A 12,585-nucleotide genomic window follows, 5' to 3' on the forward strand; every position below is an offset into this window, starting at 1 on the left:
TGGTTGTTTTCCTTTAGCAGAGAAGGCCGAGGGGGACCTGATTGAGGTGTACAAAATTATGAGTGGCATAGATAGGGTAGATAGAAAGGAACTTTTCCCCTTAGTAGAGGGGTCAATAACCAGGGGGCATAGTTTCAAGGTAAGGGGCAGGAGGTTTAGAGGGGATTTGAGGAAAATCTTTTTCACCCAGAGGGTGGTTGGAATCTGGAACTCACTGCCTGAAAGGGTGGTAGAGGCAGGAACCCTCACAACATTCAAGAAGCATTCAGATGAGCACGTGAAACGCCATAGCATACAAGGCTACGGACCAAGTGCTGGAAAATGGGATTAGAATAGATAGGGCTTGATGGCCGGTGCGGACACGATGGGCCAAAGGGCCTCTTTCTGTGCTGTATAACTATGGTTTTGAATCTAGAGGCAAAAAATACAAAAGCAAGGAGAATGTTCAATTTGTTTAACACCTCAGTTAGGTCACAGTTGGAGTACGGTGAACAGTTTTGGGCATAAAAGCAATGGAAAAGGTGCAGCATAGACTCACTAGGATGTTCCTAGGGATGAGGGATTAGTTATGAGAGAGACTTGAGAACTTCAGACTTTTTGTACTGAAACCAAGATAATTGAGGAGTGATTGGATAAATGTCTTCAAGATTATGAAAGGTTATACAAGGTAGATAGTAACAAATGGTTCTGATTGGCTGGCAAGACAGTAATGATGGCACATATTTAAGATTACCTCAAAAGAATTAGAGGGGAGGTTAGAAAAGCCTTTATCATATGGAATTCTCTGCCACAAACCACTATTGAAGCAAAGTCCTTATTTTAAAAAGGAAATTTTGTAGTTATTTGAAAAAGAATATTAAAGTGATTGAAAGTGTGCAATCTAAGATTACACTAGGTAGCTCATGTGGAGAAAATACACCGAATACTTGATGGATCTTGGTGGCTTCTTTCTGTGCTGTAACATTATGATTATAAATACTAAATAATTACTTTTTAATTTAAACTAATTTTCATTGGTTGACATGAAAACCATTGACATAAATACTATATGCTCATTGGAATGACTTTTACGTATTACAAGAGTATCCCTTTAAATCAGAAATTGTAAACTTCTAGTTGCATTAAACTGCAAATGGGATGATGATCTAAAGGATGTCCTAATTATAAATAATGAGTCCACAGCAAGAAAACATACCATTAAATAAACATACCGTCAAAACATCAATGGGTTGATGAGATTATTTGTAAAATTAAGAGCAAACAAGTTGTCCTTCTAGCTCAAAAACAGACCGAGGACATATATTGTACTTCCTTTTTATATTTTCTCCTTATGAACTAAATATTTAAGATTTTGCATATGGTTATGCTTGAAGATTTAAGATTTTGTATATGGTTTTTACCAGCTGGATTTAATACATATGCACTTTCCTTGTGCAACTGTGAAACATACTATGAAATGTCTTGTATAAGGAGTGAAAGGAAAACAACTAGTCAAATGCATCTCTGTTACCATGCATTATCAATTTTCTGCAGAGAAAAATACAGTGAGAACATTGTAAATTACACATTAAATTCCAAGTAAGGTAACGTGAACATTTTAAAAAGAAAATGGCTGTCTTTCATTAAAAGTTATTTTAAAGGAAAATCCTATGGATATTTTACCATTCATTTCAAATACTGTGAAGGAAAGTATTGAATTATCTTTTAACTATTAGGTAATTAGATAATCCATAACAAAAACAAAATTACCAAGTCAGCCGTGGCTCAGTGGGTAGCACTCTCGCCTCAAGTCAGAAGATTGTGGGTTCAAGTCCCACTCCAGAGACTTGAGTCCATAATCCAGGCTGACACTCCAGCGCAGTACCGAGGGAGCGCTGTACTGACGGTGGTGCCGTCTTCAGATGAGACGTTAAACCGAGGACCCGTCTGCCCTCACAGGTGGGCGAAAAAGATCGAAGAGCAGAGGAGTTCTCTCCAGTGTTTTGGTCAACATTTATCCCTCAACCAACATCACAGATTGTCTCATTGCTGTTTGTGGAATCTTGTTGTGTGCACATTAGCTGCTGTGTTTCCCCACATTACAACAGTGACTATACTTCAAAGGTACTTCATTGTCTGTAAAGCTCTTTGGAACATCCCGAGGTCACGAACGGCGCTATAAATGCAAGTCTTTCTTTTTCATGGAGCCTCAGTTACTAAAAGTCAAGCAGCAGACAATTTGTATCAAAGATGATCAGTCACTGCACAGTTATGATTTTAGGGGAATGAGACAGAATAATTTTGATGGAGGTACGAAGTCAATAATAATTTTTTCCTTGTGTTTCGGTTTTTGGGTAGGTGCCATTAATAAGCCCAAGTTTCCCCTCTTGTAAGTTGCCCCTTTCAACACGTTGTCTCATGGCTGTGATGTCCCCACCAATCCCCTCCCCCCCCACTTAAAATTTAACATGGAAATCAACAGACCTTCTTAAGATGTCCTAATCTAAGTTTGAAGATCTCTTCCTGTTCATGGTACTCTGCTATTGTCAACCTAGATAAGATAATATCAGAAAAATAAAATTACCATTTAGATTATAAAAGTGACTAGAAGAAACTGCAGAAAGTATAGTTGCAAAAGACAAAGTTTACTCTATGCAGTGAAGATTGCTTGCACACAAATTTTCCTACATCCCCATTAGCATCATGTATAAGAAAGCACTTGCTTATTTATTTTTTGTTTGGCAGGCCCACTGCATACAACTGTCTATGTAATGTAATAAGACACTTCATAATAAAACATAAAAATAAACTTACAACTGTGGAAGGTTTGGCCGAACAAAAGGATCATTTTCCGCACCATTTACAGCCTTTGCTTTGCGCTGTTTTAGCTCAGAATTTGCTGCTGGGGTTTGCAAATTTTGAGTTGGTGGAGGCTTTCTTTTTGCCAGCAACTTCCTTTGTCTTTCTATTTCTTCCCTCTGTTGATTTATCCATTCTTGTTGTCTGTATTCAAAAGTAGACATTAAGAACATTTTCAGAACAACAGTGAATCTCCTCTAGAGGTCTGCACAGAGTGGGATTTAAACGGAGTATACTTAAACAGAGTTTTTTATTTGGGAATTTGGAAAGAGTGGGAAATTGGAGAAGAGGGGGAAGGAGTTGTTGCTTTTTGCCTACACTACTTGTAGTGCTTTGTGTTTGGAAAGAGTGGGAAATTGGAGAAGAAGGGGAAGGAGTTGCTGCTTTTTGCCTACACTACTTTGTGTTACAAGTTGATATTTAATTTCAGTACCCATCACTTAATCTAGATCAAGTAAGTAGTCAGGAAGCTACACTGTAAACTAAGTTACCTAATTAAAAATTTAATTAAATTTAATTAAATAAAACAAGGTCATATAGGGATGGCATTGCAGGTGATGTGCCGCAACTGCAGCATGTGGGAGTTTGTGGAGAGCACAGTGATCCCGGACAACCACGCTTGCAGTAAGTGCCTGCATTTTGAGGCACTTCAGCTCAGAGTTTGAGAGCTGGAGTCCGAGGTGCAGACATTGCGGGGCATCGGGGATGGGGAGAGTTACCTGGACACTTTGATCCAGGAAGCAGTCACACCTCTTAGGTTAGGTAGTGGTACAAGTCTGGTTAGTGGTCAGGAATAGGAGGGTGTGACTGCAACTCAGGCAGGTAAGGCAACCCAAGGTGCAGTGCTGGAGGAGCCTCAGCTTTTGCCCTTGTCCAATGGTATGAGGTTCTTGCTACCTGTGTGGATGAGGAAAAAGCCTGCAGGATGGATGAGCAAGCTGACCATGGCACCATGGTGCAGGAGGTCATTCAAGTAGGGGGAGTGAAAGGGAATGTAATTGTGGTAGGGGACAGTATAGGCAGGGGGATAGATACTGTTCTCTGCAGCTACGACCGAGAGTTCCGAAGGTTGTGTTGCCTGCCCGGTGCCAGGGTTAAAGACATCTCGCAGCTGGAGGAGAACTTGGAGTGGGAGGGTCCAGTTGTCGTGGTCCACATAGGAACCAACGACATAGGTAGAACTAGGAATGAAGTTCTGCTGAAGGAGTTTGAGGAGCTAGGATCCAAATTAAAAAGCAGAACCTCAAAGATAATAATCTCTGGATTGTTACCTGAGCCACGTGCAAATTGGTATAGGGAGAAACAGATTAGAGGTTTAAATGTGTGGCTCCAAGAGTGGTATGGGAGGAAGGGGTTTCAGTTCATGGGGAACTGGCACCAGTACTGGGGAAACAGGGAGCTGTTCCGTTGGGACGGGTTCCAATGTCCTGACAAACTGAAAAATTAGGGCAGTAGACAGGGCTTTAAACTCAAAGGAGGGGGGGGGGGGGGGGGGGGGAGGATCCAGGAAAGAGTAAATTTAAAATCAGCAAGAGAAATGTCAAGGCTCTAGTGCAGAGTAGAGTTTTGGGTAAAAATAAGCAGAGTGGGTCAGGAAGGGACAGAGAGAGTAACAAAGGTAATAAGGCATCAATGACTAATGTGACATCAGGGAAAAATAGAAATAATTCAAAGCTAAAGGCACTATATCTGAATGCGCGAAGCATTCGCAACAAAATAGATGAATTAATAGCGCAGATAGAAATTAATAGGTGTGATCTAATAGCCATTACGGAGACATGGTTGTAATGTGGCCAAAGTTGGGAACTAAATATTCCAGGATACTTAACTTTTAGAAGAGATAGGCCAAAATGGAAAAGGAGGGGGGTAGTCCTGATAATAAAGGATGGGTTAAAGACAGTAGAGAGAAAGGATCTTAGCTCTAAAAATCAAGAAGTAGAATCAGTTTGGGTGGAGCTAAGAAACAGCAAGGGGCAGAAAACATTGGTGGGAGTTGTTTATAAACCCCCCAAACAGTAGTTGTAATGTAGGGCAGAGATTAAATCAAGAAATTAGAGGCGCATGTAACAAGGGTATACAGTAATCATGTGGGACTTTAATCTACATATAGACTGGGCAAACCAAATTTGTAGTAATAGTGTGGAGGACGAATTCATGCAACGCATACAAGATAGTTGTCTAGATCAGTATGTTGAGGAACCAACTAGGGAGCAGGCTATTTTATATCTAGTATTGTGCAATGAGAAAGGGATAATTAATAACCTGGTAGTAAAGGGGCCTTTAGGGAAGAGTGACCATAATATGATAGAATTTTATATCGAGTTTGAAAGTGATTTAGTTCAATCCAAAACTAGGGTCTTAAATCTAAACAAAGCAAACTATGTAGGTATGAGGGGCGAGTTGGCTAAGGTAGATTGGGAAACTACATTAAAAGGTATGACGGTAGAGAAGCAATGGCTAGCAATTAAAGAATTAATACATAATTTACGACAAATATACATTCCTTTAAGGCACAAAAACCCCACAGGAAATGTGGTTCAACCGTGGCTAGCAAGAGAAGTTAAAGGTAGTATTAAATCAAAGGAAGAGGCTTATAAATGTTGCCAAAAAGAGTAAGCCTGAGGATTGGGAGGACTTTAGAATGCAGCAAAGGAGGACCAAGAAATTGATAAAGTAAGGGAAAATAGAATGAGTGTAAACTAGCGAGAGACATAAAAACAGACTGTAAAAGCTTCAAAAAGGTATGTAAAAAGGAAAAGTTTAGCGAAAGTAAATGTGGGTCCCTTACAGGCTGAGACAGGAGAAATTATAATGGGGAATAAGGAAATGACAGAGAAATTAAACAAATACTTTGGGCTCGATTTTCATTGGGCCGTTGAGGCGGGATCGGAGGCGTGTGGGGGGTTAAAAATCGCAAAATCGGGGGACACGAACCCATCCCGCCCCCAACCCGCCTCCATGCCAGTTTCAAAGGAGGCGGATACCCGACCTGTGCTGGGAAGGGGATTAGTGCCAATTAACTGCCTGTTAACAGGCAGTTTTTAGCCTAATCCCTATTTTTATCCCTGAAGTGTGGGATTCCCGACGGCTCCAAACCACGCCAAGATAGCAAGGCGGACCGTCAGGCTGAAGGACTTGGAGGGTTAAAGATGTCCGGTGTTCAGGTGAGTGATGTGTGCAGAGGTAAGTGTGTTTGAAACATTGAAACATAGAAGATAGGAGCAGCAGTAGGCCATTCGGCCCCTCGAGCCTGCTCCGCCATTCAATGTGATCATGGCTGATCATCCAAATTCAGTACCTGGTCCCTGCTTTCTCCCCATATCCCTTGATCCCTTTAGCCTTAAGAAATATATCCAACTCCTTCTTGAATATATTTAATGAATTGGCCTCTACTGCCTTCTGTGGTAGAGAATTCCACAGGTTCACCACTCTCTGGGTGAAGAAATTCCTCATTTCTGTCCTAAATGGCATACCCTTTATCGTTAGACTGTGACCCCTGGTTCTGGACTCCCCGACCATCGGGAACATCCTTCCTGCATCTAGTCTGTCCAGTCCTGTCAGAATTTTATACGTTTCAATGAGATCCCCTCTCATTCTTCTAAACTCCAGCGAGTACAAGCCCAATCGACCCAATCTCTCCTCATACGTCATACCTGTCATCCCAGGTATCAGCCTGGTGAATCTTCGCTGAACTCCTTCCATGGCAAGAACATCTTTCCTCAGATAAGGCGACCAAAACTGCACACAATACTCAAGGTGTGGTCTCAGAGGCCCTGTACAACTGCAGCAAGACATCCTTGTTCCTGTGCTCAAAGCCTCTCGCTACGAAGGCCAACATACCATTTGCCTTCTTAACCACCTGCTGCACCTGCATACTTACCTTCAGCGACTGGTGCACAAGGACACCCAGGTCTCGTTGCACTTCCCCTTCGCCCAATCTATTGCCATTCAGATAATAATCTGCCTTCCTGTTTTTGCCACCAAAGTGGATAACCTCACATTTATCCACGTTATATTGCATCTGCCATGCTTCTGCCCAATCACCTAACCTGTCCAAATCATCCTGGAGTTTCCCGGCATCCTCTTCACAGCACACACTTCCACCCAGCTTTGTGTTGTCTGCAAATTTGGAGATATTACATCTAGTTCCCTCGTCTAGATCATTAATATATATTGTGAATAGCTGGGGTCCAAGGACCGATCCCTGCGGTACCCCACTAGTCACTGCCTGCCACTTGGGGGAAAAAAAAACGTTTATTCCAACTCTTTGCTTTCTGTCTGCCAACCAGTTCTCTATCCGAGTCAATACCTTGCCCCCAATCCCATGTGCCTTAACTTTACACGCTAATCTCTTATGCGGGACCTTATTGAAAGCCTTCTGAAAGTCCAAATATACCACATCCACTGGTTCTCCCTTTGGTATGTTTAAAGTGTTTAAATAAATTTTACTTACTTTTACAGCCTTCCTTCTGGTCTCGGGAGTCCCTCATCTCACCAGCACAGAAAGCAGAATGGCCACGAGCTGTCAAAAGTTGCAGCATTCAGCTTTCTGTTCTGGAGAGGTCTCTAATTCAGCCTGAGAGGAAGGAATTAACTTAGTGTACAGATTGTCAGTGTTTGACAGCTTCACAGAGCTGTCAAACGCTGATATTTCATCTGTCAAAAGCTCTTGACAGATGAAATGTCAATCTGTGATGTCACCTGTTGCCAGGTAGCCCTTAATTGGCCTGCTGTGCCCGCTGGGCGGGCTCAACAAGGCCAATCAAGTGAAAATCGCATGGGTTGGCCACAACTCGATGAAGGCGGGACCACAACCCCAAAAGTTGTAGTCCCGCCTCCTACACGCCTCCGTATCAAAATCCAGCCCTTTGTGTCGTCGACGACGCAAAAAACCTCCCGGGAATAGTGGAGGACCAAGGGTCTAGTGAGAATGAGGAACTGAAAGATATTAGTAAAAAAATAGTACTAGAGAAATTAATGGGACTTAAAGCCGATAAATCCCCTGGACCTGATGGCCTACATCCAAGGGTTTTGAAAGAGGTGGCTATAGAGTTAGTGGATGCATTGGTTGTCATCTTCCAAAATTCCATAGATTCTAGAACGGTTCCCACGGACTGGAAGGTAGCAAATGTAACCCCACTATTTAAGAAAGGAGGGAGAGAGAAAACGGGGAACTGCAGACCAGTTAGCCTGACATCAGTAGTAGGGAAAATGCTAGAATCTATTATTAAGGACGTGGTAACAGGGCACTTAGAAAATAATAATAGGATTGGGCAGAGTCAACATGGATTTATGAAAGGGAAATCATGTTTGACGAATCTGTTAAGAGTTTTTTGAGGTTGTAACTAGCAGAATAGTTAAGGGACAACCAGTGGATGTGGTATATTTAGATTTTCAGAAGGCATCTGATAAGGTGTCACACAAGAGGTTATTAAACAAAATTAGGGCTCATGGGATTGGGGGTAATATACTAGCATGGATTGAGGACTGGTTAACGGACAGAAAACAGAGAGTCGGAATAAACAGTCATTTTTGGGTTGGCAGGCTGTAACTGGGGTACCGCAAGGATCAGTGCTTGGGCCTCAGCTATTCACAATCTACATCAATGATTTGGATGAGGGGACCAAATGTAATATATCCAAGTTTGCTGATGATACAAAGCTAGGTGGGAATGTAAATTGTGAGGATGATGCAAAGAGGCTTCAAGGGGATATGGACAAGCTAAGTGATTGGGCAAGAACATGGCAAATGGAATATAATGAGAGAAATGTGAAGTTATCCACTTTGGTAGGAAAAATAGAAAAGCAGAGTATTTTTTTTTTTTTTTTATAAATGGTGAGAGATTTGGAAATGTTGGTGTTCAGAGGGACCTGGGTGTCCTTGTACACAAATCACTGAAAGTTAACATGCAGGTACAGCAAGCAATTAGGAAAGCAAATGGTATGTTGGCCTTTATTACAAGAGGATTGAAGTACAAGATAAAGACATCTTACTGTAATTATATAAGGCCCAGGTGAGACCACACGGAGTATTGTGTACAATTTTAGTCTCCTTAGCCAAGGAAGGATATACTTGCCATAGAGGGTGTGCAACGAAGGTTCACCAGACTGATTCCTGGGATGGGGAGATTGTCCTATGAGGAGAGAGATTGAGTAGACTAGGCCTATATTCTCTGAAGTTTAGAAGAATGAGAGATGATCTCATTGAAACATACAAAATTCTTACAGGGCATGACAGGGTAGATGCAAGGAGGATGTTTCCCCTGGCTGGGGAGTCTAGAACCAGGGGTCTCAGAATAAGGGGTCGGCCTTTTAGGACTGAGATGAGGAGAAATTTCTTCACTCAGATGGTGGTGAATCTTTGGAATTCTCTACCCCAGAGGGCTGTGGAGGCTCAGTCATTGAGTATATTCAAGACAGAGATCGACAGATTTTTGGATATTAAGGGAATCAAGGGATATGGGGATAGTGCAGGAAGGTGGAGTTGAGGTAGAAGACCAGTCACGACATTATTGAATGGTGGAGCAGGCTCGAAGGGCCAAATGGCCTACTCCTGCTCCTATTTCTTATGTTCCTCCGATGCTGCTCATGGTGAGTCAGAGGATGATTTATATCAAAAGTTTTTCTGCCTGGTGGTGCAGCTAGGGTGTGGGAGGACTTCAACGGACTTGGCAACAGTTGGGGGGTGGGGAAAGAGTGTGAGGGCACAAAAATTGTTGTGGGGGGAGTGAGAAGTGTGAGGTTATAGAAATAACAGTAAGAAACAGCAAGATATAAAACTAATTTCAGTATGCTGATTCAGCCTCATTTAAAAAGGTGCCAATGTGCAAGAGGAAGACAGCCACTAGAAGTTTAGGTACAAAATATTGGTGTCATTGCTGTGCCACCAAGAGAAAGAGCACCGTTCTCGAGGGAAGAGAAGGATTCACCTGGGAAAGGAAAGGGCAAAGAGAGCAAGCACAAGTTGCAGGAGGGAGTGGTGGAGAGGCCATGTATAGCTGGGGGGTAGAATGCAAGGGGAGAAAAAAAAGAGATCGCGAGAGAGAAATAATATTTGCCACAGATACTTACTTTACAAGATTCTGAAATGCATAGCCATCAGTCCACTGCTCAGTGAACGAAGCACCATGTCGCACTGTAGTGAAATGCCCCAGACGTAGTCTGTCCTGCATACTCTTCTCTCGGCTAGATTGCTTCTCTTGCTTACTCTAAACCGCAAGAATCATATTAATAGCTTCTCATTCAATTTTCAGTAAATTTTGCTTTAAATACATTTCATTTTGTTGCTCTTTCATCTGGTACTTCTTGCAAAGACGACCTCTAATAAAATAATTGAGTTAAAAATGCTATGCAAACAAATAAAATTTGATCACTGCTATACAAAATAACAAATATGTAGTCACTATAATTAGAACAAATGCTCAATATGATGGAGATGTACAGCAGTCAAGACCAGCACTCTAGGATGGGATTACTTAGAAAATGAGGTACCATTTTACTCCTGGCACTATTGTAGCAATCAGATAAATCAAAGTATCTTCGATCAAGCTTAATGAGAAAGAACTGTCAGGTGCACCAGGAATGGTCATAAACAAGAACAAAAACATACATACAGAAATGGTGCACTGCAAGAGATGGGAGTAGTTTATTTTACCGAGACAACTTGGGAAGGGGGAGGGAGGGAAGCTTGATGTTTTATGCAGAGTTTAGATTAACACAAGGAAAATTCAAATGTCAAAAATGGTAAACTAGGGGTACTTTGCAAGTGCATAAACGCTCAACTGTATCAGTGAAAAAACTTGTGGTTGTTATTTTTTAATGTAAAGATAAGATTTTCTTGTTACAACTTGGGCAAAACTGTGGCAGATGGAGTTCAGTGTGGGGTAGTGTGAGGTCATCTACATTAGACCCAAGAAAGATAGATCAGAGTATTTTCTAAATGGTGAGAAGCTAAGAACTGTGGAGGAGTAGGGAAAAGTTAGGGGTCAATGTACAGAAATCACTAAAAACTAGTGGACAGGTTCAAGAAAAAAAGTACAAAGACTAATGGAATGTTAGCCTTTATCGCAAGAGGGCTGGAATACAAAAGGGTGGAAGCTGCGCTTCAGTTGTATAAAACTCTGGTTGGACCGCACCTGAAGTACTGCGTTCAGTTTTGGGCACCGCACCTCAGGAAGGATATATTGGCCTTGGAGGGGTGCAGCGCAGATTCACCGGAATGATAACGGGACTAAAAGAGTTAAATTATGAGGACAGGTTGCATCGACTAGGTTTGTATTCTCTGGAGTATAGGTGATTAAGGGGTGATCTAATTCGAATGTTTAAGATGATTAAAAGGATTTGTAGGGTATATAAAGAGAAACTATTTCCTCTGGTGGGGGGGGGGGGGGGGGGGAGTCCAGAGCAAGGGGGCATAACCTTGAAACAAGAGCTAGTCAGTTCAAGGGTGATGTCAGGAAGCACTTCACACAAAGCGTAGTGGAAATCTGGAACTCTCCCAAAAAGCTGTCGAGGCCAGACCAATTGAAAATTTCAAAACTGAGATTGATAGATTTTTGTTAGGTAAGAGTATTAAAGGGTATGGAATCAAAGCGGGTAAATGGAGTTAAGATACAGATCAGCCATAATCTAACTGAATAGTGGAACAGGCTCATGGGACTGAACGGCCTCTTCCTGTTCCTATAACAAACTGTGTAAAGTTATGGTTCCACTTATTATCTTACCTTTTCAATCAATAACTTTTTGCTCATTGTCATACACTTGTTTAATCGTTCTTTGTACTTTTCAAGCAGTTTTTGTTGTTCATCTATCTGTCGCCTTAGATCACAGTTAGCCTGTCAAAATGTCCAATAATTTTATTAAAATTACAAAAATACCACGGTAAGGACAATATATTGTGAAATGAGTATATTTTTAATGACCAAATTACAAGCCTGTAGTTTGCATATAAACTGCAAATTACAAATTCAAGAAAACGTAGGAGGCCAGGAAATGGCAATTATCTAACATCCTACTAAACTTAAAAACATTCTGTGAGCCCAAGTGTTGAAATAATAATAGAATTATATCCTTTTATTGCTCCAACACATACCATAACAATCCATTTCATATTGCTCAACAATGTGATACACACATAGCATTAAATTTAGGTGAAAGATTACTGGAAATGACTAAGTACCTTGCAGGTTTATGATATTATAATCTGCACCAAAGTTTCTCCCCCTGAAGGGCACTTCAATTTTAATTAGCCTATGCTTTGCCTTTCTCCAGTCACCCAAGCCTGGAGGAAGTTACTAGCATCTCATTAGCACTTTTAGTACAGACTCAATAATGCTGGGAAGCGGAGATACTTGACCAGTGGACAGGAAGTGATGCCCATATTCTGTTTTCCAAAATGGGAGCCTCGAAAAAGAACTGGACTGTTTTTAAATTTAATTGAACTTACAAAGTATGAATATTATAAGAAGCTGCACCTGTAGAGACAGTGAACACTTTGTTCTAATCAAATTGGGAGTGATGCAAATCAAGGAGCAGAGGTGGCAATCACACTCGACAATGCAGTTCGTAGGGCTTTACAGGGTGCGAGTTGGATACCACGTGCAAGAGTGTTTATTTATACCGTTATGATGTAATCTTATACACGTGAAATCAAATGCCAAGTCTCTTGCTAGTTAATTTGAAACTGAAGTCTTCTTGAATCACTGCAATCCATGTGGTGAAGGTACTCCCACAGTGCTGTTAGGGAGGG

General features: G+C 41.5%; 1 protein-coding gene across 8 annotated transcripts in view; it reads right to left on the minus strand.

Annotated features, from left to right (window-relative positions):
- tlk1a (tousled-like kinase 1a) overlaps window positions 1-12,585 on the minus strand; it is a 267,230-nt gene that overhangs the window by 78,737 nt on the left and 175,908 nt on the right. For all 8 annotated transcript variants that reach the window (XM_085986260.1, XM_085986258.1, XM_085986262.1 and 5 more), the window contains 4 exons: window positions 11,561-11,671; window positions 9,909-10,045; window positions 2,794-2,982; window positions 2,464-2,530 (listed from right to left, as the gene is read on the minus strand). In XM_085986260.1, the coding sequence (XP_085842386.1) occupies window positions 2,464-2,530; window positions 2,794-2,982; window positions 9,909-10,045; window positions 11,561-11,671 (504 nt within the window). The remainder of the gene's footprint in view (window positions 1-2,463; window positions 2,531-2,793; window positions 2,983-9,908; window positions 10,046-11,560; window positions 11,672-12,585) is intronic.

Source organism: Somniosus microcephalus, chromosome 4 (genome assembly GCF_052327205.1).
Source record: "Somniosus microcephalus isolate GS21.2 chromosome 4, FLI_Smic_1.0, whole genome shotgun sequence".
In the NCBI taxonomy this organism is placed as follows: domain Eukaryota; kingdom Metazoa; phylum Chordata; class Chondrichthyes; order Squaliformes; family Somniosidae; genus Somniosus; species Somniosus microcephalus.